Here is a 26,764-nt window from a genome sequence, read left to right as displayed (position 1 = left end):
CAGGGGGCTCAGGGCAATTGCCTCTATTGTCCCCTACCCTTAATTCGGCCTTAATTGACTTCGTCATTATACGTCCGAACAAGATGAAAAATCGTACACACACTGGTGTTCTTTTCGACGGTCAATCAATTTCTTATTTTGAATTTCTGTTTGATAGACAAGTCGTCGTTTAAGTTCAACATTCTATGCAATACTGTCAGGAAACTGCATCTCAATCACCGTTCAAACATGAACTCCTCATAACAAATCAAAAATTGAAAGCGAAACGGAGTCGAGGAATCGTACGGGATCAACTTGTAATTTAATAAGCTGAACACATTAGCGGTGTTTTTTGTCGGTAGATTTTTTTTTAAATAAATTTAATCTTTTTTTAAGCATACTGTTTGTGCAATCCAGAAGGATATCGAAAAAGAGGCAGATGAGTCTGAATTTTAAATCTCTGACTCGAACATTTCTTAATTTTTATTCTGAAGCGAGTATAAGCGTTGTAGATAATTATTTCGATTTTAAATTTCGAAATCAATCAAATGTGCTCTAATATGTGTTTTGAGGTAAGCCTACCTGGTTGAATAATTCTGATAAATCAAATTGCCTTGGTTCAATTTAATGTGCAATTTTTAATCAGATAAAAGCAAATGCCAAAATATATCATAGGTTCAAGCGAGGTTTGCTTTTATTGATTTCCACAATCCAACCGTGATTGTGGATTTCCGGCAGCACAAAAGCTGCATAACTGATAACGGAATAGGTAGCAACAACAACAACAAAAACAGTAGCCGCAATATCGCTATCCTGATGCCCTTTTGCTACGGCAAGTGGAGCACGTTATTCCACTTTGTATCTTCGGAGACAGACGGACGTCGTCTTCATCGTCGTCGACCGAATCGTCGCAACCCCCTGTCTACCCTTTTTTGCTCCCTGCATGCACCAAAAACACCCGATTGGCCCTAAACTATTATTTAATCCTGTGCTCGTATCTTTTCCTCGATAATTTTTTTTCTCTGCAACATACAGATACAAACACATATGGCGCCGCGATATTCCTACGTTCCTATGTATGTGTTCATGGTTGTGTGAATCGATAGAAAGTTTTGTTTGCTACTTACCTCTCGGGTGCAATTTTTCCGGCTTGAACCAAGCATCTGTGAAAGAAAAGCGAGAAGAAAAAGAAGAACAATAATAAATATATGAATATAAATATTCGCGCTTAGTTAAGGTTCAAATGCCATCCGGTCAGTTGTTGGTAGATGAGGTAGAGAGACAGATAGTGCTGTAATTCGAAATTAATGATCTGACTAAATTCAGAAGCAGCGAGTGTGGATTTTCTCGAGGGCTTTGAGATTTAGTAAAGGGATTCGACTTTATTTCATTCGTTATTCAATTTTCTTCGGAATAAAAAGCATTCGCAACGAATGCACTTTTGATTGGAGGTATACTGTTTTACATCCTATAATTGTAGATTAGGGTGGCAATCAACTGGGTCAAGTCGAATTTCGAAAACAGACCACACACATTTAGTAGATTGGCTTAAAAACTGCCCTGTGCAAAATTTCAGCTCAATCGATTGATTAATGATGATAATCTGCAAAAATTTCATGTTGATCAAAGTTTACGGTATGTTTATGAAATATCTCGCTTGAACAAAGTTATGTCTCCTTAAAGTGGTGACGTGAATTCACTCTAAGAGTTTTCGGATAATTGCAAATGAAGATAATTCCCAATCACTGACTACACTGACCGGACACTTGATTTCGGTTTTGGCTAAGCTTTCCAGCATCGACAACAGTGTGCGCTTCGATCGCTTTTTTTTAAAGTTATCCTTGTTGGAAAGTGACAAGGAAAAAAAGCTCAGTTGGGACGATACTCACACCAAACAGGCTAATTAGTATTGAATTTTTGTACATGACATTTTTATGTAAAATTTGTAGTGGCGTAATACCGACGGTGGGTGACGAATAAGCAATAAAAATTGATCAGAATTTTCTTCTAAAAGTCATGAAAAACGTCCAACCTGAAAGCAAAATCAGCTTTGAACACTGTTACCCTTCGCGGGACAAAAATTATCATTTTCAGGTTATCCTAATAAACGGGGAAATTGTGCCTAGCCTTTTTTAAACGATCTCATTTGTTACTTTCCTCGGGACAGAAATAGTTATTTTTAGGTTCTCTGTGATGTTCACCTGAAAGTGACAAAAAAATTAATTGAATGAAGTTATCAAACAGAGAAAGCTGGAAATTTCTATCTTTAAAAATATTATTTAATTTTAAATGAGCAGGAGAATCACCACCAACAGTAGAGGCGAGGTGGGCCAAATACACATACTAAGAAGAATACTTTTTTTTTTTAATAAAGGGTGTCTACGATGAAATTGGCACACTATGAAATTGCTCTATCTTTTTAACCGTTGTTGGGTAGAATTTAATGAAAAATTGAGTGGATCCAGTTCATAGTGCATTGTATACATCCTGCAACTTTTATAGTCCCGTGGTCAAAACTCGTGGAATTTTTTTTTGTGATGGTCCCACAGGCCCATTTGGGACCTTCCTTCACCCCTTACGCATCTTTAGAAGTGGGAGCGACAGTTTATCCTTAGGATCATGCTTGGCATCGCTCCTCAGATTTGCCCGTTCAGAGTAAGAGCGTGTATTTTTTTCGCTGTGCTCTCCCAAACGGAGAATCTTTAAAAAAATGCTCCGTTACCTCCAGAGCGACCAAGCGTCCACCCGAGTGTGGGCAAGAGAAGCAAGCAAACTGATGAAGTGCGTCCCGGTGCAGATAAATTCGTTCGCACTCGGGCGATAGAGAAGCTTTACAGAAAACTCGGTTTGTCTTCATCGGTTGCGTCTGGATCGATGTTTGGAAGTGCGTCAGAATTTACAATGCAGAACATAAATCTAACGGAACTAAATTAATAACGCCAAAGGTAGTTAAGATAGAATGCTGGTGTTTTCGACAACATTGTTCTGTATAATAAAGCGCATATTTTTATATGAAATATAAAGTTTAGAAGTCCACCAATAGCGAGATATAAATCATAACTTTCTTGTTTAGCATATTAGAGCTTAAGTTTCTTCTACAAAGTTATTAATCTCAACAAAATACACAACTTTGCTTAACATATCAAAGTTCTACAATCTTAACCCAAGAAGATACGGTTGAATAAAAAAAAAATACTTGAAAAATGCACTACAAAAAGTTATTGTTATTATCGCGCTATTTTTAAATCTCTCGCCTTTAAATTTTATATCAAAATATGCAAATTAACAACTTTGTCCAAAACACCTATCTTTTCATTCCTAAGCGAGTTCCTCTAGATTGATGTTCTGCACCAGGACAAATGATTAGCTACGATAGCTTTCTTCGGTCGAAAAATATCAAAAGCGTAGCGGTTAAGGAAGATAAATCCTAAATTTTACTATTTGTGAAAGTTTTGAAGTTTTATTGCTTAAATTTGTCCCAGATTCTTGCGTAATGTTCACGGTTTGTTTAAAAGGCAAAGATTTTTGGATAATTTGAGTAAATGTTACTTTTCGAATTGCTGCTTTTGTAAATTAATGCTTCCCACGTACGATATCAAGAGCACATAAACCTAAGTAAACAGCAATTTGCGGATGCCCGGATATTGTGAAAAAACTACTTGGATTTTGCCCAGTTTCATCCACATTATTTGGAAAATGAAACAAGAAAATCGAATTCAGTTTAAAATTATTTGTCAAAAATTGGATTTGTGAAAGTTTTTTTCATCAAACATCAAACCAAAACTTTACTTCGTATGCTTTAAACATAAATTTGACACTGCTGATGTGTTGCGACAAAAAAAATGTAAGTCGTTTTTCTTTACTAGATGAATGTCTGGAATTTCCTCAGATTTGGCCGGATATTGCTCGGTTTATGGAATGGAGAATTTCAGATTATTTGCCCGGTTTTCACCATGTTTTTCAAATAATTTGCCAGGAAGTGCCCGGCCCGGCTACGTACAAAAATAGTTCATACATAAACCTACATTGGACCTCTTCAACTGATGCACTGTTCCGCACTGCATAACGGCTTTTTTGAAGAAAACATTCCTGCATTGAAATCTTTCTGGCTTGATACACTGAGCGGCACAGCAGCGTCGCTAGAGCACAATTTTCTTGCCAGCTCCTTCTCTTTTCTTTAGAGCGAGCGACGTCCACCCGACCGTCAGAGCAACCGCAATCGGGCGCACTCGGCAAAAAGATAAGTGAACGTTGATCGGCTGAGCAGTGCACTCGGAAACCGAAATGATAAAAGTGTAATTCGTTCTCTGCTCTGTTCTGTTTGCGAGGTGTTGGACAAGCATGCTTAGGATAATATATATTGTTTACTTTATTTTATCAATTTCTGTACGACTTTTTCGTCTAACTCCCGCGTATGTCCATCATCGTACAATTTCTATCTGATGCTTCGTCAGATCTTCATCACTATTGTATTATCCTTTTTAGGATTAGTCCTTTTTCAAATTATCTGTTTCACGTAATTGATTGCCAGGTTCTTAAAAGTGTTTAAGTTTGGACTGTTTTTGATGCTTCGCGGTAGGTTGTTATACATTTTCAGTCCGTTATAGAACACAGAACGTTTGGTCATCTCTTTTTTCGAGTTTGGTAATCTAAAATCATGTGCTCTTCTTGTATTGTATCCGTGTACATCAATTCCGGACTGCAGACCGTCTGATAGATAAGCTGGAAGCAATCCTTTAATCATTTTGTAGATAAAAATCAAAATGTTATAAGCAATCCTTTGGTTGACTGACAACCATTGCAGCATATCAAGCATTAAAGAACTAAGGATATATCTGTTGCATAGTATAACTACTTTATTATTTTGTTTTGTATTCTTTGCAGCCGCTTTGTTTGTGTTTCTGATGCATGAAGCAATGTCGTAGCACAATAATCAAAATGTTGCATAATAACAGATTTCACGTAAGTTATTTTTGACCAAAAAGTCATGTATCTATTTATTCGACAAAGTACATCATATTTAATGGCAATATTCTTTATGATGTAGTCGATGTGAGCTAGAAAATTTAGTTTTTCGTCGAATTGTACTCCTAAGTATTTAACCTGACGTACTTTTTCGACGACACAACCATCAATTAACAATTCTGGACAATCTCCAATCTGTCGATTTCCAATAATCATCCAGTTGGTTTTATTTAAATTAAGGCATAGTTTTCTATGCTTCAAAAACTCTGCAATGTTTTTCAAATCTGAATTTGCCTCTGACATCACGAGCTCTAAGTCTCTACCACTCCAGTAGGAGACGGAATCATCTGCGAACAGTTTAAGGCTACCATGACGTAAGCAATCTTTCATGTCATTGATGTAGAGTATAAATAACAAGGGACCCAATACACTTCCTTGGGGAACCCCTAGACTGTTTTCTCTGTATTGAGAGAAAGATGAACCATATTTTGTTCGTTGCATTCTGCTATTCAAATAATTCTTAAACCAGTTTAAAACCGTACCATTTATACCATATTTCCTCAGCACTTTTACTAGTTCTAATCGATCAATTGTCTCGAATGCTCTTTTAAAGTATAGAAACACAAGGTGTGTTCAACAAAACTCAATCGAAATCAATTGAAATGGATTGACAGTTGATCAGCTGTTTTTCCAATTGACTTTGATCGATTTCTATCAGGCTGCTGAATGAACAGCCAGACACTAATACTAATGCGCTTAGTTTGTTTTCATTTTTTATTCGGCTGTGCACTTTGTGGTTTCGGGATTATTTTCTTATAAAAAAGCATAATCGTAATCCTCTTTAGATAATTCTGTTTTGTAATTCTACATTTTTTCAATATCGGCGGACGAAAACAATCCTGGTGTGTTCGAGGGACAAAAAACGGCCATCCTGGAGTTGGAAGCATATTTGTAACATGGCCCTACAGCTTTAGAATTTGAAATAATAGGATCCGGGAGGTGAAATGTTATGAAAACAACACTGCCTGGAATAGGTCAGCAGGAACCGGCTTCGATAATGTGCTGGGTCTACACCTTATGCGACAAAACTGATTTCCACAGCTGCAGGATCTGCATAACCCGTCGGCTCGAGTTCGAATTCTTCAAGAAAAAGTTCATCATATTCCCGTGTCGCTGACAAACCAGAAACCCTCCTATGTTAACAATAATGTCCAGAAACACACGGTAAGAACCGGCTCTGATTATATACCTGATTACACCATTTTTGTTTTGAGTGAGTCATGGCGTTTTATTTTATATTTTTTGCCAGCCATTGGTGACATTTTTGATGCTGCAGGCCAATGTCCAACTGGCCGAAGATGGTACATCACCCCGACGGTCCTGGCCCAGGTCATAGCGGCACCGAACTAATACCCTCGACACTGGCATCTCCCAGAAGTAACGGGATCTGCCCACATAGGCGGGAATGCTCCGGGAGAGGCTTCCTTTCCGGACCAGAAGACAACACGCATGAGGACGTTTTCCTAGGAGGCTGCATCGGAAGCAGAATGGGAGGAATAAACGACGCAGCATGGGAGGAGCATTGGGCCAATTTGTGGTATCACAGTTGATGGTTCCGGTTCGGATAAATACCCATAGAAAGTAACCATAAACGCACTTGCCAACATAGTATAATAAACAATTTAGAATTCGAATTAAATGGTTTATTTAATTTTAAGTGTACTATTTACATGATTGTATTAAAATTCCGTTGATAAATCCGGTTGAGGAGTGCCTAATAAAAATGCGCGTTCACTTTTCTTGGCGTGTGTGTTTCTTTATCGGTAAAATTTCACATAAAACTAATTTTCTAATGTGGTTTTTAACTACACTGAAAGATGCTCCTAAATAATGCATCACTGACACAGCACCTCTAGCACAGCACAGCGACACCACATCGACCGACATCACTTTCACTGGTACTGCTCCACCGACTCAGAACACCTGGCACAGCAACACCGACTCAGCATGACCGGCACAGCACCAACGACCCAGCATTGATGACACAGCACCACCGACCAGCACCACTAGCACAGCACCACCGACTCAGAATACCTGGCACAGCAACACAGACTCAGCATATGAATGGCACAGCACCACCGACCCAGCATGGCAGACACAGCACCACCGACCAGCACAACTGACTCAGCACGACAAGCACCGCACCACCGATTCAGCACACGACAGAAAACACCGCACCGAATGACACCACTCTCATTTCTTTCTTATAATTTTCAAACCAAATCAGCTGTTTTTTGACAGAAAACAACTGCATGTGTGTTAGTGTAATAGAAATCGATAGAAACGAATCCTGCCTCCGAGCTTGATCGTTTTCGATTGGTTTCGATCGATTTCGATTGGCTTCATTGAACGTCAATTGGATTAGTTTCGACCAAAACATTGGCTGAGTGAACAACCATTTACCAATCGAAATCGATTGAAACCAATTTCAATTGGCTATTGAACGGGCCTACAGCCACTGTGTATTTACCGTCTTCAATATTGAAAAAATGGAGTCGAAAGAACAGCTCGTGCGTCATAAAATCTTGCGCATACATCACGAGAACAAGGATCTTTCGCATGGCTCCATCGCTAAAACATTGGGAATCGCAAATTCCATGGCGTCGCGAGTGATTAAGCAGTTCGATGAACAATTGACCACCAATATGAAGCCCCGAAGTGATGGAAAAAGTATTCCGTACAACACCAAAAATCACAACCGCGTAGTTGGGGCCTTCAACCGAAACCCGAACGCCTCCGCTCGGGATGTGGCTAAGAAGCTGCACCTAAGCCGAGGTTTTGTCCAGAAGGCCAAAACTAAGGCTGGACTTCGAACGTTCAAGGTACAAAAGGCCCCTAATCGCGACGAGAAGCAGAACAAGTTCGCCAAAAAGCGTGCCAGGAAGTTGTACCTCAACATGCTGACGAAAGTTGAATACTGCATCATGGACGATGAAACATATGTTAAGGCCAACTTCAAACAGATCCTGGCAACCTGTTTTTCACTGCCAAAGATAAGTTCAGCGTTCAGGAGCATGTCCGCACTCAGAAGATGTCTAAATTTGCGAATAAATTCCTGGTTTGGCAAGCCATCCGCACGTGCGGGAAGCGGAGACAACCTGGTTCAGGTAAGCGTTCTTTAAGCACGTTCTAGCGATGTTCAAATTTTTGTTGAAGAAAATATTCCTTAAATTGCTTCCAAATGATAAAAGGCTAAGATGTTTCTCCGGAATCCTAGCAGAAACCCTTAAATGTAAAACTTAAGGAAACAGTCAAATTACGGATAAAATAGAATATCTTATCATTTCTAACATAGCTAAAAGTTGCAATGTTTTGAATTTCGAATTTTTACATGAATTTGAAACCACAACGATTTTCGATTAGAGAGTCTGTACACATTATTTTTAAAGTTCAATATATAACAACTAAGTGTTGCAAAACATTGTTTGAATTTTTCAATTTTTTTGACTTTGTATTTTATTAAAATTTGTTCATGCCTGCCATATGATCAAAACGTAATTACCTTAAACTGGACCTATTTAAAAAAAAACCGCTATAATTTTGTTTTTGGTCAAGTCTCTATGGGAAAAATAACATGGATCATGAGATCGAGTCTCGGTCACGACATTTGTGAGATGCTTGCCATTATATCCTTGAAAGATGTGCGCTAGTGTTAAGAAGAATTTAGAATTTAGATATCTTCAAAGAAACATGAAGTTTCACTGAGAAAATGAGTAACTTTAAAAACATTTTTGAAAACTCGAGGAAGGCCGGGTAAATCAGCTAGTAGGTAATAAAGTTCAAACAAACCTAATCGTTTGTATAACAATTTTTATAACTTTACAAAATGGCTTGTTAAAAGTTAAACAAAATAATTAAGTTAAATGATATAGTTTGAAATAGATTTTAAGGTTTCAGATCATAGCGTGTATCAAACGTCAATAAAAGCATTCACTTTTAATTAATTGTTTTGTTTCAAAAAACAACATCAGTGATAGTGGCAACCCTCAATTTTGAGTTCGGCTGGGCAACCTCAAAACCAAGTTCGACAGCCGAACTCCAATTTTAACTTATTTCATGCCTTTATTCGTATCTAATCACAATGCAGTTTGGCAGTCGAACTCAGTTTAACATGCAATCAATCAGAGTTCAATTTTTAGTTCATTAGGTCGATCTCAGTTTTGCTCCCTCTTGTCGAAGGAAAAATGGGATTAGTTTTGAGTTCGCATTTAAAACTCCGCTTTGAACCATCGCAAGGGGGCAAAATGGAACATAACTTCAGGTTAGAAGAATCGAACTTTGTTTTGAACCACGATCAAACTTGATTTTGAGTACCAAAAAAGGAGCGTGCATGGGCCATTTCATACCTAGTGACCATGGAAATTCATCGACCCTCTCCGATCTGGCAAAAAATGTAAATTAAAAAAAAAATTTTTTTGGTAACCAAAACACCCACCCTCCCCCCCCCCCCCCCCTTACCCCTCCGAATGAGAGCCCTTTTTTCTTAAAGTTTTGCCCTTTTTTTCTCAAAAACAGTAATTTTCGTTTTAAATATTTCAAGAACCGTAAAAGCTACAGCTACAGCTACAGAAAAAATGTATGTACACTGTTGCAAAACACGATATTTTTGTATTTTAAAGCTTTATTGCGATTTGCTCAAAATGCCTTCACTTTTAGAGGAAGATCAAAAAGCGCTTTTATGAAAAAATGGTGATGAACATGCAGTTGTGGTCTATCAACGGAATGGAACGTTGTTGATTTTTTTAATGTTTAGTATTCTGTAGTTGAATTCAATCCATATTTCGTTGTCCGACCGGTGACTATAATGGAACGAAAGGAAAAATCAATCAAGCTCCAATTTTAGTATCATTGTATCTACGTGAGCTCCTGTAATAGGAACACGCAGGTTGTTGGCATACTTTAAAATTGTCAACGCAGAAGTACTTAGTCTAACAGTACCGACTAGGTAACTGCAACCCTCTGAATTATTAATGGAACAGCAAATAGTGAAAAAAATGAATCCCCACCCATTTTTTTTTCTCGCAGCGACCACACCAACGTTGCTGGAAATGATTTCATAATATCCTTCTTGGCGGTAGGATATTTTATTCCGGATTTCATACAATGAGTACATTATCCTTCTGGGGCGATTGTGTGCCAGACAGAAGGCTGTGATTCGCACAGTTTCCTTAGATTAACTAGGTCAAAGCGTATAGAGGCATCCTAAAGGCACATTCGTCATATTGGAGAAAAATTGCGTAGTCTTAACACAAACAAAGGAGGCCAGGTTCAACTTACAGGGATTCATTATGCTGCAAATCATAAGCGGGCTGCTGGTCTTTCCTTCCATTCCGTTCATTAAGTTTGTTGCCTCACGGGAATGAGAAAAAGTTCACTTCCGAGTCCCGAGGACGTGTTGCTGGCGAAGAAAAAAGGATAATCACTTAGTCCTCGCGATATCCGTCTGTCACGATTTTTCTGCACTATCGCAGCACTATCCGGAACACGCCACCCTTGAACATCCAATTCAGAACACCGTTCTATCGAGGTTTCGCGTTTTTTCCCCCGAAATTAATCAAAAAACTACTGCGTGCGCGATTGTTCTGGACGATTGTATCCGCCGTACGAAACAGTTATGAAGGGCTGGAGAGTTGTTCTGTGCGAATATCGATTTTTCGTATCCACCAGAAAATGTCTCACCACTGCTGCTGCTCCTGGGAGCTCTTTCTCTGTGACCCTTTGTTTTGCCTATCCCCAACCTAACTCAACTCCAACGCGAGACTACACTGAGAAGAACACAACAAAATACAGCGCACCGCTTGCCTTTTTTGTGTTTGGTCCTAGCGAGGCTTGCAAATCCAACTGACACTCTGTACAAACTATCGGTCTACTGCTTGATTTGTCCAACGAACTCCTCCTAGCCTGTCGTTAGGATAAATTTCTGTTCGACTACCCCTAGATTCTCTCTCCTCTTCGGCTAATGTCAGAGTCAGAGATGTGGTTCCCTCTGTTTCCAGGATCCTCTGCAGCGCAGTAAACAGTAAAAGGATAATTCTCTCGTTCCCAACACACATACAGCCTCTTATCCGTATTCCTTCGATTATGTCTGTAGGTGTGCTTGAGATTTTGCGTTGTTTCCTGGATTCTCCCTGCTCAGACATGCGTAGTGTGCCGATGAGCTGGCAAAATGAATGCGCTATATCATAGCAGAGCGATGTAGGGTCGTTGAAGAATCGCCTTGTTTTTGTTTTAAAATTTTCCAATACTATTCTCCTGCTCATTGAACGATACGATCCTAATTTGGAAAACTACTTCCAAATGTGGTTATAAATAAAAACAGTTTTATTCGCTAACAACCTAGTCTAACTGAGGAATACTCATAAACCCAATACTCATGACAAAGAGGCGTGTTAATACGGTACACGTGACATATATAGGGGTCCCCCATAAATAGCACGAATGATGATGATGATAATGACGACGATCGGAATCGAGGTGACCCGTCATCGAAAAGGGCGTCTGAATGCCGATTCCTCAATACATCGATTGCCTGTAGGGCGCCTCCGTAGGGTTGAAGTTGAAATCCCTGCTCGCACAGGTTTCGACCAGAACTATTCCGGAGAGTATGAGACAGGCACGCTGGCAGGCAGGCAGGCAGTCGGTGTGTATGATTCACCACCTCTTCTTCATATCTCTGCTAGGCTAGATGTTTGTTCATTCATCACCCACCGTTCTCCTTATTGCGATGTTGCATTTTCCGCAACGCATTGACTTGCGTCTCTGAAGTCGGTGAATACATATTTTCCTTTTCAGATTATGGATACTATCTGTTACGTTTTGGTTTTATGGAATCCTTTCTAAATGGAATGGGTACGTGAGTCATGCTGTATGCAGGCTGTTGTCCTGGGATGTAGTTGTGGTTGTTTCGGTACTTGCTACTTGTTGAATTCAATGTGTAATGAAGATTATCTCATACTAAGGATATAAATCCCTCTTTTAAAGGGAAGTTTCATCTTCACGATGAAGCAATCTTGAGAATCACTGGTTAATCAAACCTTCTTAATGATGATGACGGTTCATCTGCACTTTACCGATACATGGCCAATTATCTTATTAGAAAGGCAAAGTTTTTTTTCAATATCCATTGTAAAATTCACAATAATTTTCCGAGCTTGTGATATACACTGATAGACATAAGTATTCGATAAATTTAGTTTTCTGTTAAAAGTTTCGTTGATTAAGGATATTCTCTCCTTCTTATGGGAGAAGTGTTTCGAATAGGATATTTCATGGATAGAAAACTTTTCCCAGAATCTATTTACATAAAAAATATGCAAATATCTCAAACTATTTAGAGTTACTTTAAATTGAAATAAGGGCGATTAGCATGTGTCAAATACTTTGGTCCATGGTGATGTATGCGGGTTTGAGCCGAAGAGTAAACATCGAACACAGTTGTATCGGATAAATTTTTCCACAACTCACCACCAATCGCAACGTTGATATAAAGCCCCGAATACCTTAAGGATGGTATTATGCATGCAGAAAAAAATTCAAAATATGAGCGCTAAAAATCATAGCAGCTTTGCTTACTAGCGACACGTCGCGTACGTCGCGACGTTGAAATTATAAACGACTGATTGCGAGTTTCCTAGGAGACTTAAAGTATGCTGTTGATGGTCTGGAAAAATGTACAGTAAATAACGTAAACAAAGTTCGAACACTACATTGAATTGCCTACTGGACTGAAAAAAGAATAACAAACTTGCGAATGACATGAATTTCGCTAGTAAAAAAGTGTCGCTAGTCCTACAGTTGCTATTCCCGATCAGGAGGGCATATCAAATTAAGAACGAGATATTTATATCTTTTTCAGTTAAAATATTGTTCGCATAATTTTCGACTCTTAGTTTCTTGAATCTTGGTTATATCTTATTTTGATTGGCATTCTTGAATAGGATTGAACTCACTTTCAACGATAAAGAATTTGTTTTAAATAGTTATAATATATTATAACCGTATCTTATTTTGATATGCACATAACTTTCCATGAAACACGGACATCGAAGTCAACGGCCCAAACTGTACTTTAATAAGTTTCGCTCGGGAGATTCATAAAATTGAAGCGAAGTTTTGGAAACCAAAAATGTAGCATAATTTTAGGAAATAGTGTGGGTTACTGACATTCCACTAGAAATTTTTCTCGGAGCGTTCATATCTTGATAAGTTGTAATTTTGATAGGATTTGTTCTGCCTAATATCAAACTATGCTATCTGAACCAGATATAACCTTGATAGGAGCATATCAAAAACGGATATAATTTAGCTATGATCATATAGATTTTTCGATATAATTTGAGATATTTTAACATCTCACGAGTACTGAATTATAACTCATTTAGATAGAAAAAAATTAGTATCAAAATATCTCAGCTGGATATAATTTTGTTTTTCACTCCTGATCGGGTTCGGTTTGGTGCTAAAACGACTCACATCGAAACAAACAAAAAACTATAATTTTCCACGAATGTCTACCCTGGTATTTTATTAACTTTTTATTCTACTACTGTAATTCCAATTCAACTTTGGAACAGGTAGTTACACTTCCAAAGCAACCCCCCAGAATTCCCTTAAGAAGGTTTCATAGAAGATGACAGATTTCTAGGTTGCCGGTCTTTCATGGTCTATCTCATTGATTTTAATTTTGATTTGGATTTTTTGGTTTTGATTACAAAAGCTACTTACATCTAGAGAATTGAACCGCTGCTCTCTAGGTTACAATGAAACTTATCAGCCTCTCGACCAATGCAATCCAGCAATAGTTCATTGCCACTGTAATAATTAGTAATTAAACTTAATGTCATTTGAGATGAATGAATGAGTCGGTTAATAGATTGTATCATATTTCGTTCAGAGGACTTTCAGAACACTTAATGAAAAATAACAAAAATTTTCATCATCAAATTTTTTTTCGAATATCTTAAAATTGATAACATTCCGAGTGTATAGTTGCCAAGCGAAGCATGGTTTTTTGCAAGCGGATTTCTCTTAGTTGTCGATAGCTAGTGGTATCGATCGATATCTTCGGGACTCGTGGAGTTGTCTGGTTTGCCAGTGAAATCATTTTTATGGAAGATTTGACCGTTTAAAATTCCAATTTAAAATTTAATTTTGCTCAGGCCATTGTTAGAAGAGCCTTTGTTCGAACCATTATTCTCTGTTCGGAACGAGAACTTCTCGAAAACTGAGTGACGCCTCTCAGGAGTTTCCAGCAAAAAGTGCTTTGTTTTATCTTTGTGAAGAGTGCTTAACAAACTGATAAGAACATTGACACAAAAGAAAAGTAGAGGTGCTTGTGCTGCCCGATGGCAGGCACAAGCGCCCAGCCCGCGCTTAAAGCGCCAGATCCTATGCTTGATCAAAGAATAGTTGGCGAAAATCCAAGCAGTAGACTCCCAGGCTGGATCGACCCTTTGGGCAAAGCAGGAGAACTTATCCTGTTGAGCCTTAGGTCGACTGGTGAAGACGAACATGGTAACCCTATCCCACTTCCGAAGAATCCATTCCTAATAGCTAGAACCATAGAAAATAATGTAGGTAAGATCGATCGTGCTTTAACTGAAGCAAAAGGGACGCAATACATCTTAAAAGTTAGAAATCCAGCTCAAGCAGAAAAACTTAAAAAGCTAAAAAGGTTGATAGACGGTACCCCAATAATAATACAACCCCATAGCAAGCTTAACCACAGGCAATGTAAAGTGACTTGCCACGAAGCTGATGGTTTCAGTGACGAGGAGCTATTAAAGGAACTAAAATCTCAGAAAGTCATAGGCGTAAGGAGAATTCAGATACAAGAAGGGACCACCAAAATAAACACTCCGCATATCGTACTTACAATCGATGGAACAGTACTCCCAGAGTTTATCTTTTTCGGCCTTATCCGAACCAAGGTGCAAGTGTATTACGACTCTCCAATGCAATGTCGCCTGTGCTACCAATATGGACATACAAAGAATCATTGCCCCAATAAACCTATCTGCAGTAACTGTGCTGGTAACCATAGAGGTACCTGCACGAATGAATCAAAATGTATTCATTGCGAAGGTAACCACACATCTAACTCCAACATTTGCCCAAAACGCATTGAAGAACAGGAAATTATTCAGTTAAGAACAAATGAGTCTCTATCCATGGGCGAAGCTCGCAGAATCATCGCAGATCAACGACATCGAAACACGTACGCTGGTGTTGCTCGTACCCTACAGAATAATGAATTGTTGAAACTGAAAGAATCTGAAGAAAACGCCAGAAAAGAAAACGTAGATCTAAAATCGAAACTTAAACAGTGGAAACAACACTCTCAACAAATTCAAGTAGCGCTTCAAAAACAAATAAAGGATCTACAATCGCAAATCCAGGCATTGCAAATGCAACTGGTAACTCCAAAAATGCTATCACAAACCAAAACGATGAATGAGCTCAGTAACCCGAAACCTGAATCAAGAGAACGTACCGTTGAAACTCAGAATGAACCTCCTAAGTTGCAAAGAAAACGTCAAACTAATAATAAAGACAGAACCGGAAGCCAGCAACATTCTTCCAATGGATCACCACCGCAGAAAAAAAATGATAGAAACATAAACCAAACCCTAAAAACCTCCAAATCTAGCAATCAACTGAAAGAAATCTCGTCAATGATCATATCTGAATCAGACTCTGATGACGATTGCGATGATGAATCTTCCTACGATTGAATAATAAAAAGAAACCTAGATATTTTCATTCAACACACCTGTCTCCTTCCAACAATATAACCCTTTCCAAAGTCCTTCCCAAAAATTTTAGATAGCGAGAATTCCATATACCTTAGGAACCTTAGGAACGTCCACAAGAACCATTCTCGACAGTAACCACCAGAAACTCCCCATCTTCTAACCATAGATGATGTAGGTGACGTTTCCCAAATCGCACCTTCAATGCCTTTTCCACTCAAAACGGTTCGCCAAATCAAAAGTACCATGGCTCCAAGCCATCGAAATATTTGGTCAACATAATCCAGAGCATATCACTTCATTGGAATAGAGCCGGAATTATCGGAAATAAATTGAGGATAACTTAAACAATGAGACCAGGACTTCGTCTCACACATGGATCGATCGTTAACGACGCCGAGAAACATCTGCATTGATCTAATAAACTTAGAAGTGAATCCAAATTAAAATAACATTTGAAACAAAAGAAGAAGAAAAAACTACTTTGCAAAATGAAATGTATCTTACTTGGAACCAGACCCGAATGACCATCAATGGTTAAAAGGTCTTAAATAAATATTATTATTATTATTATTATTAAAATTGATAAGAAAAATTCTTGAATTCCATTTGTAAATATCAGTACTGATATAAACAAAACGCATACCATGACCAAAAATTGACAGACATTTTTGATACATCGCTTAGAATTCCCAAATAGGTTCTAAAGTCTGCTTCATTTAATATTGGAACAAATTCTTTTGCTCATTGTGGCGCTCCTAGTGGACGGATTTGGAAACTTTTTTCACCCACGAGTCGGGAAATTCATTACCTTTCACCATGTATTTATGTCATAACACCAAACGATAGCATTTTGTAAACAACCGCCATGGAAGCCGAACGGAGAGATCAAATTGTGCACAGTTTTCTTACGAGTACGAGTACGAGAATTTCTTCGAAACAGCAATGAATAATTTTTTTAATTTTTTTTTATGAAAGAGTAAAGAAAATGCTACATTTGTATGAAAAACAATTTATGAATTCGTAAATAAATGACTGAACTACACGCAATTGTTTGTGTTCCAATATTAAATGAAGCAGACTTTACATCCGTCGAACTTGGTCAGCACTTGGTCGTACAGCTTTCGAGCACGGATTCTGGCCACATTGTTCTGCTTCAGCGTCTGATTTGGCTGTTTGCTGGCTCGGAATGACCTTATTCCTTCCCGGAGACGAATTTGTCGCACCGTACTGTCAGCGGCCTGGAACTTATTGGCCAAATCGCGGTCTGAAAGATTGGGATTCCTCTTGACGGCCTTGATGACTTTCCCACGCAGTTTCCGGTCGACAGTTCCACTCCGACGCTCCGACGAATGCGGCTTCCGAGCCGTCGTCAATGTTTCCTTGTACTGCTTGATAACACGCCATACGGTATTTCTGGGCATTTTAAGCTGTTTAGCTAGCTTCGATGCCGACAACAATGGATTTTCAAGAAAACTGTGCACAATTTGATCTCTCCGTTCGGCTTCCATGGCGGTTGTTTACAAAATGCTATCGTTTGGTGTTATGACATAAATACATGGTGAAAGGTAATGAATTTCCCGACTCGTGGGTGAAAAAAGTTTCCAAATCCGTCCACTAGGAGCGCCACAATGAGCAAAAGAATTTGTTCCAATATTAAATGAAGCAGACTTTATGAAACACCATGAAGTATCTTAAAGGTTCGTTAGAAAGTGCTTTGCGAACGCAACGCACCTTCTTAAAAGAAGTTGCTTTAAAAGCGCTTAGGAGTTCCGCTATCGATATTTTAACCTTCCAAAAGGCGATGGAAGTTCCTGAGCAACTTTAACGTGACATGAGTCACCTAAAGCTCCTGTAAAACATTTGGTCAGCCAAATGTGAATTTCGGAATTCCATCTTTAAGTGAGAACGCGACTTTTGGTTGCTTGGGTCAGAAATGAATATAATATAAAAATAATTAGTTTTCAGGTATTCGGTTCTTCTCTGACGATAATGAATAATTTAAAATCATTAAACATTAATTACTCACGATCATTTCTCGTCTTTTGTGCGTTTGAGTCCCAGCTAATAAACCAGGATGTGAGAACTTTTTAAGTAACGAGACGGTTTTCAACTTGACTACATGTTGATTCCACCTTTTGTAAATATGTGATTTGATATTGTAAAAAAGGTAGGAATTAATAGCAGCTGTTAGGTGAGTTCTGCTTCAAGCGTACAACCGTTTTCCCAACCACCAGATGTCCCTTCCGTAAGAGTCCCAACGTAAAAAATTTAGTAACCGAGGTATAACCGGCGAGAAATATCCTAGTAATTACACCCCTAGAAATAACTCTGTGAGTGGGCACAGTAAAGAGTGAAAATACATGAAAAATGTTATATTTAATTTTTTTTTCATTTTTGAGTGTACCATCGAGAAACAACTGCCCCCAGTTCCGAACTATTGAGAAATGCTGGGCAATCATGAAAAGGCGACACAAGGCAAATTAAAAGGTTGTTGATCAGTTGAAGACCTGGTGGAATAAGATAGCTAAATAAAACGCTGGACGAAGAAGGTGTGCGCCGCCTAATGAGCAGTGATATTCGAGAATTCATTCGAAACTGTGACGAATAATTTTATGCGTATTTTTTTCTTAAAAGTATGAAGAAAACCCTACATACAAAAAAAGATCTTGAATTCAATAATAAATAACTGGAATACGGGTAATTGGTTTTGTTCCAATTCTATCTGAAGCAAGCTTCAGGCTGCTATTTACTGTATTCCTGAAATGTTAAACCATTATTAGGATAATGCGTTTTAAAAAATCAATGTCGTCAGTTCCTTCCTTACATATAAATTTTTATGAAAAGCTGGGATATTTTAAAAATTTGCATTTTACAGCCAACTTTCTTAGGTTTTCCATAGATAAATTACATACTTATCAAACGAATCAAGAAAAAACGGCTTTAAGTTTAGTTGTGAATTGTGAGTTGTCTTCCATTAGGGACAATTATATTTTGTTTTTTTTTTTAATATATTGGCGAACACGCTGAAGAACTTCATTTTATCCCATCCAACTTATATCATGTTCGATACATTGTGAAACTATTCATCAAATCAACGTTACTTGCGGATGGAATTTTACATGAAATTTAATAAATGGTACAACTTTATGAGTTTTTTTCATACTAGGATTAAAACTTTAACTAAACTCTTGAATTTTGTTAGTCTACACTGAGGAAATAACGGTATAAGAACAATTTTTGTGAAAAATAATCTGAAAAAAAAGGATAAAAACTAAAATAGGATAATCTTACGGATAGAGCGAGTATATAAACGTACGTAGTAAATTAACACATCAGTTTTGAGTAGATTTTTTACAAACTAGTAATCAATAATAAGCCTATATGGAACGCCAATAACTCAACCAACAAAACACACGCAAAAAATCATACGAACTTTTAGTTAAAATATGTATTTGGCATGTTCAACAAAGTAATTTTAAACAATTTGAACAACTTTTTCCAAGTTTCTAAATAGTATACTAAAAAAAATATATTAAATAAACACCTAAAGTTCAAGTAAGTTATTTTTGAAATGCTCGTAACTTTTAAGGTTTTCATGCGATCTTGATGGTGTCTTCGACAAAGTTCCTTAAAGTAAAATAAATCTACAACTTTTGTGAAGACATCAAATCACTAAACTAATTATTTTAAGTAATTTTTTTTTTATTTCCTTTTTAGATGGAAGAATCACTTGTTTTTTTTTTCAAGAATATAAAAGATTATCAAAAACTATGAAAATATTGTGAAGACATCAAATGTCTATCGTTTGGCGTTTGTCCGCAATAAATTTAGATCGCTTTTTAGGTCCATTTACCCCCGTGTGCAGCTGTTCAATTCAATAAATTGTATACCTTCAACAACTAATTTTGGATGAATTTACACCATTAAATATGTCTGCGAAGTTTACAAGGGATAAGCTTTCTCGATCTTTATCGATAGGTACTGAAGACGAACAAAAGTTATAATATTCATTAGGCACCTCTAATTTGTCAATTGAAACCGTTGAAAAATACCAAAGTACTAAATACGTTTTCCCTCAAATAATAATTTTTTCACTTTTCGTACAGAAAGGCTGCATCAAACAGGATGACGCTATTGCGTTTTAGATTCACCACTTTCAGAATGTCGACCGTTCGTCTCTTGTCAAAGATAGAAATGCGTTTAGATTTTTCAGAATTGTTCAAGCTGTTTTATAGGAATAATGAAATGATGAAACGATGAAATGCATCGTAAATCATTTATAAAACAAATCATCGGCACCTGAATTAAATATATATTTTTGCAACCTAAATAAACAGTAGTGTTTGTGTTACAGAATCCATTTATTTCTATGAAGTTAGGATTGTCAGATTACAGCGATTACAGGTAATAATGTAATCGCTGTAATCTGACAATCCTAACTTCACACATCCACGTTCAATAGTGGCAGACTGAATTTGCAAAATTATGCCCAATATGACTCATGGAAGCTCATCCAGTCGTTATCTTTTCTATCGCGTGAACGTTCGTTCGGTTGGGTCGATGTTCTTCCAAAGTGGCTCAATACAAATAAATGCGCATATTCCTTGGGTTATTGAGTAAATTGTTTAAAATAAATTTGGATGATACATCATTGGACATTTATTTATTTTTCTAATTTTAAACGCAATGCAAACAATTTTTTCCAATAAGTTGAAATATTCAAGAAGGTTTTCTTAACCGTGCAAATTAATTGGATGCGTCTATAAGGCCGGAACAAATTTCAAATCCTTCTTTTGTCACTCGGAGTTGGAACATCGCGAGGGGGGGACAATAAAAAATAATGCGAAAAACAAATAAATTGGAATAAATTGCACGAAATCTTGTATGCAACAAAATTGCATACTATATTATTGCACAAAACCTATAAATCAAGTAATTGTTTATCGAATTATTCAATTAAATCTAAAATACAAAAGCTGAAAAAACTTCCATCTTAATAAATTTGTATTTTGGTCTCGTATTCTTTCGGATATTTGAATTTTTTGTCGAAATTTAAATAAAATACTTTAAATTTTATTTATTCCTCCCTTCGGGTTTTTGGAAATTTCGAGGGGGGGGGGGCGACAAAAGAAGAAAATGATATTTGTTCTAGCCTAATAAGTAATGATGTAAATTTAAAGATTTCAAGAATTCATTGAGGGTCCCAGAAAAAAAAAATTTTATTTGGGTGCACCGGAACTTTCCGCCAAACATCCAATAGCGTCATATTGACATTCAAGAGCGGATTAGGATTAATTGAGGATAGAGAAAATAGGAAAATGGCGCGTTGTGGGGTTATGAATTTCTATACATTTTTTTGTATTTGACAGGCACTACCAACTCTAAATTTTACAAGCGATTTACCAAATCGTAGGTTCCACAAAAGAAACAACAATGATGTTGATTTTTAGAAACAAAATATTCAAATTTCTCATACAAACAGAAAATTTCAAATTTACTCATGTAAACGTTACTTGAAAAGTCTGCCAAAACATGGGTGAGTTTTGAAACAAAACAATGCGTATATTTAACCCAGGGTTTGAAAAAATAAAAAAAGACCCAAGATCGATCCAGTCTAACGTCTCAAACAATGTTCGTTTTTGATATTTCATCTTTTGTTTTGTAAAAATTGTGCTTTTTTAATGCTATTATATTAAATTGTACCTAAAAACTGCTTTGCGTTGCAGCTTGAATGTCAGTTTTTTATATTTTCGAGCCATATTTTTGAACAACGTATCAATTTCTAAAAGAATAAAAACGTAAGATCTTACTCAAGGAGGGAAGGGGGGAAGGTTATGGAAAAATTTTAATTGTATTACAAGGAGAGGATAAATTCCCAAAATCGTGTCTCGTAATTAGTGAACGGTCCCTTAAACTTAGCATGGGGAGATTTTTGTGGTTGGGAAAGGTTCATAAGATGCCTTGAGACCCTTAGCTATTTGGAAGAGGGGAGGGGGTTTATCACAACTCGAGAATTGATAGAACCAAATTGAAAATGAAAGGATATTTGGGTACAAGCAATGTTTCAATGATACTTAAGGACTATCTTTTCTATAAAAAAGACGAGAAAGTGGAGGGAGGCTCCCTTACATTTTTTTCACATAACTAACCAAAATTTAGCATGTGAAATTTTTTTAGTATCAGAGATGGTTTTCATGATGATTTGAGACACATCCAACTCAATTCTTGCTAGGGGTCATGTAATGAACAAATTTGCAATTTGATACAACTAAACAAACTTATACAATAAACACAATTCAAATCAGCATTTTTAAACATGGATAGACAGAATAAAAGTAGGAAACCAAAAATTTAATTTTGTTTAAATGTTGCCGTTGTATGAAATAAGATAGGCTTGTTGTATGAAAAGTGTACAAAAAAGGAATTTAACAGAAGTAACTCATATACAAATTTTTTTTTAAATCGTATTTAGATTCATGCGAAGGGGTATTTGAGTCCGAACAATTTCTCCAGTTTCGTGCCCCTGCTTTCAAAAGATGTAACAAAAAGCAGGGGGAGGGTGGAGGACTCTGATACAATTTTTATAACAATTTTTCATATCAATTAAAAAAACTAATCAGCAAATGGAACTAGATTTTGGATGTGAGAATACGACACAAGAAATGTTTCTACGATATCATAAAAATGAAACCTTTATTTTGGTATAAACGTCACTCTGGAAGTCAGCTCGCCACAACGAAGAGAAGAAGAAGAAGAAGAAGAAACGTCACTCTAAACTTAGCTTTCCAGATTTTTTTCTGAGATTTCCTAGTTCTTCGTAATCCGTGCTAATTTTCAAATATTAGTATGAGAAACCAAAAAAAAGTGTTTCGAATAAAACTCTTATAAGAATAATGACTTGAAGGTTTTAATGTTTCAGATAAAAAAAATATTTAGAAACTATATAAAATAAACTTAAATATTAAAAATAAATATTGGAAAGCGGAGAGAATGTGAGAAAAACATAGAAATAAGCAACTATGAAGCGTATTCCCACGGAACTAGAACTTTTTGATCGAATAGCCTTTTCGGTAACATGGATTAAATTTATTCCCTTTCAATTGGAACGTTTTCACAGAACATCGTTCACCTGCCAGCCAATTAGCTGCTGAAAAATGACGTCACTTTCACTCTCACCTTTCTCTATAGGAATGGATTGCAAAATCAGCTCGCGAAAATGTAAAGGAAAAGGTTCTAAAACTCACCTAAGCCAAATTGTTTGAAAATTTTCTCAGCCTGTATACAGTGTTCGTCCGAAGATGGTGATGATGATGATGACGGTTTGGCGAACGGAACAGCCGCTGGTTTGGTGACAGGTGCAGGTGCTGCTGGTGCGGGAACAGCTGGCGGTGCCACTTTAGGCTTCTCGACCGGTTTGACCTCCGGAATCGGGGCCACCGGTTCCGGTTTGGCTACTGGAGGAGCAGGTTTCGGCTCCGGAACAGCTGATTTCAATGATTCCGGTTGATCGAACATGGATGGTTCGTCGAACTGCATACCTTGGGGTACAGCTGGGGCCTTTATATTGGTGGAAAAGTCAGAAAAGATATCATCGTTGGTGTTGTCAACTGGGGGTTGTTCCGTCGTTGGTTTCGGATTCGATCGAACCTCGGCATACGGGTTCATGTAGTCACTTTCCATTTCGTTCTTTCGCTTGAAAAAATCATCCGAACCGCCGATTTCCTCCGTGGAAGCAGAGATGGGGTCGGAGAACATTTGCAAATCAGCAGTTTCGTTATTGGTCGTGGTGAACTTTTGTTCAAAAATGTCCGACCCAGCACTGATATCGATAAGATTGCTGCCGGAAGATGCTGAGGCTTGTTGCTGGGGAGCTTTGTTCTCCTGGGTTAGTAGAAGGAAGTCGTCAAAATTATCCTTTTCAGATATTTTGACGTCGGATGGCGGACCAGCCGATGCGGTCGAGGACATTGTAAAAGTGTCACCCAGCAGATCTGCTTCTGTGGAAAATTTTTGAGAAATATCAGACTTTTCCTCACTGGCCGGAAAACGGGAGTGGTCCGAAATAAAATCCGCATTAAATAGCTGCTCTTTTGGCAGCTCGCCCAGGTCCTTCGGAATCAGCGATGGAGCATTGTTATCAGAGCTATCCATAAAAGCATCCATGTTCGCACTTGCTAGTTTTCTTTACACTTTGCTAGGGATTACTTCACACACAGCAGATTGTAAAGGGTGCAGAATGGTTCTGCAGGCAAAGATTCTCTATGTAGATATCACTCCAACGGACGAATCGACTTCTCGTTTAACTGTTTGAGGTACAACAAACTGGAGATGTTCAACAGAATGGAACGCAGGACATATAAAATATAAGTTCTCGCATTTCGGACGGCGACGCACAGAGATGTGTTCCGAACCGACACTCACTCTCCTACGATAAAGTGGTTCTTCGCTCTCAGTTCTGGATCGGGCAAGAAGCAGTCAGCGGAATTCCCATCTGATTCTCCAGCCCTTTTTTTGTTTCGAATATTTTCCTGACGGCCAAATGCCAGTGTCGTCGTTGCTGCGCGTGTCTGTCCACAAACAAGCTTGTGCAATCCTACGCACACTACGATGGGAATCAATTTTTCGTTTAGGCAAAGGACTTTGCATGCACCATTTATTCCAGATCCACGTGAACATGTGCCCGTTTCTGTCAATGTGTGTGTTCGTATGTGCACGTACACAATCAACTGTCAAAATTTGAGCAGGCTATCCGGGAACCCATCATCAGAATGCAGCCAAGGACTTGAATGTCATCCTGTCGTCGGCATTGCACCCGTTTTAATCCTATAGTTCAAGTGAGCAGGGTTGAAGCATGTCGTGATTCAATGAGAACTAAATTGATGTCTACCGGATTATGTATAGCGCAATTGCATGATTCACAATCACCGAATGTAACGGAAACATTACTGATCTCTGTCACGTTATCGTCGACGACCAGATGCCACCCTTCTCGAAAGCAAAACAAGCGTGATTGGAACGCGCATTTCCACCACCCGTATTCGTGTTAGCACCCACATGATGGCACAGCGATTAGCTAGAACGTGTTAATTAAGACATCATCGTTTAGGAAACTTTTCAATCGGGCTCAATGAGTTCAAATGAAAAAGAGTTAAATCAAGACAAAAGTTGTATTTGATTGAGAAAGCCAAGCTTCCCATGCCACCAAGCAATACTGCAAAAATAGTTGGCGCGGACGAAGACAAAATAAATTAAATGTGCAAAAACTATACAGTACAACCGCTTGGATCGTAAAATGATTCATAATGTTCATTGGTTGAGGTGAGGGAAATTGAAAAAAATAACACACACATAAACAAAAATCTACATTTCAAATTTGAAACATCTGATTTTCGGTAATTTAGAGCACAAACCCGTCTTTCTGAATAATCTATTTTAAATTTCAAATTATAAAACGTTCTGTATTCTAGGAACCGATTCTAGATAAGTATAGCAAATAGCAAAGCATAACCGAGGATGCTATGTTGAAAAATGTTTGGCTTTTTTTTTTAAATATTTTGTATGATTTGTTTTTTTGAACATTCTAATTTTGATTTTTTCGAATCTTCTGGGTTTCGAAGCATGTTTATTGTTTTTTTTAAATCTTTTATTTGCTTATTTCGCCTTAGTTTAATTTTTCTTATCTTTCCGGTCTCTCTCAGAGATGCGTAGACTCGCCTCGGAAAGAATCATTCGGCTGATTTCTTCCGAGTTTAACTTGCTATTTGCAGATTGATTTTATCTTCGTTCCAATCATCACATCAATGTGCACAAAACGAAGAAAACAGTTTTGCATTGATGTTTTCCATGCCTCGCAGGAATAAAATCACAACAACGAAACAACAGAACGAAGCTGACCGTACACGAATGCACACGAGCGATCGTTGCCCGACGGACCGAATTAACATTCCTCGCACCCTTCTCTCGCTCGTTTCCCGTTCCCTTGTATCTATCACTTTTAGCCACGCCCCCATGCATTGTCCGATTGATGTGTACGGCTGCCGAAAGAAAAAGATTTTTTCAGAACTGTACGTTCGTTTCGCTGATGTTTCCCCCGATTGCTGTTTACTCCTGCCGAGTTTACCCGAAGCTTCCTTCCTGATTCCTGATGCTTTCCGAATTGAACTATCGATAGCATCATTGCTCTTTGAGTTTAACGAAATAAAATCGTTCTGCAAAGAAGGGAAAAGTGCGAGTATGAAGACTCGCGATTTTAACATCTCTGGTCTCTCTTGTATTATTTTTCTAGTCTGTCTATTTTTATTAAATCTGTTTAATCTTTCAGCTTTGTTTTTTTTTTCAAAACATAAACCGTCTAAGCCGATTAAAGCTTTACAGACTGAATAAACGTGGACAACTTAAGAAGATTAACATTAAACACCCTGTACCGAGATGGTAATCGAACCCATGCCATCAGCGGACCAGCGATTACCGTCTTACCACACTAGCCACTAGACTATCGATACGTACGAATCTTTTCAAACTTATAAGTCCTTTCTGAATTTTTTCTCCTTTTGTATTTTCAGTCTTCCTAGTCTGGCTAGTATTTTTAGTATTTTTAATGTGTAAATCTTTTTAGAATTTTCGTTCTTTAATCTCTTTAGAATTTTTTTTAAAGTGTTTTCTGTTTTTTTGCCTATTTAGTCTTTCTACTTTTTCAGTCTTTATAGTCTGTTTAATGTGTTTAGTCTTTTTAGAGATTTCAGTCTTTTCTACCTTTTCAGTGCATTCTGCCTTTTTTTGCGTTTTTGTCTGTATTGCATTTTATGACTTTGGCTTTTACGTCTATTAGTCTAAAGCCTTCATGTCCTTTCAGTCTTTAAGTCTTTGAAGTTTAAGCATTTCAGTCTTTTAAGACTTTAAGTCTTTAAAGTTTTTTTTTACTTTTTAGTCTTTTCGCCTTTTTTGTCTGTTTTGTCTTTTTTGTTAATTTGTCTTTTGTTGTCTTTATTGTCTATTTTGTCTTTTTT

At 37.5% G+C, this 26,764-nt stretch overlaps 1 protein-coding gene across 2 annotated transcripts in view; it reads right to left on the bottom strand.

Annotated features, from left to right (window-relative positions):
* The window catches only part of LOC129759651 (reticulon-1-A), a 71,945-nt gene extending 47,511 nt beyond the window's left edge, over positions 1-24,434 (bottom strand). The window contains exons 1-2 of one of the 2 annotated variants that reach the window (XM_055757158.1): positions 23,003-24,434; positions 1,107-1,142 (exon numbers count right to left, since the gene is read on the bottom strand). In XM_055757158.1, coding sequence (XP_055613133.1) covers positions 1,107-1,142; positions 23,003-23,921 — 955 coding nt within the window. In that variant the 5' untranslated portion in view covers positions 23,922-24,434. Of the gene's footprint in view, positions 1-1,106; positions 1,143-10,281; positions 10,861-23,002 lie in introns of those variants that run through there. The other variant, XM_055757159.1, reaches the window with a different exon arrangement.
* Between the last annotated feature and the right edge of the window lie 2,330 nt (positions 24,435-26,764).

This window comes from Uranotaenia lowii, unplaced genomic scaffold, assembly GCF_029784155.1.
Source record: "Uranotaenia lowii strain MFRU-FL unplaced genomic scaffold, ASM2978415v1 HiC_scaffold_23, whole genome shotgun sequence".
Taxonomy (NCBI): Eukaryota; Metazoa; Arthropoda; class Insecta; order Diptera; family Culicidae; genus Uranotaenia; species Uranotaenia lowii.
Note: the sequence above shows the minus strand (reverse complement) of the source record. Positions and strands in the feature narration are given on the sequence as shown.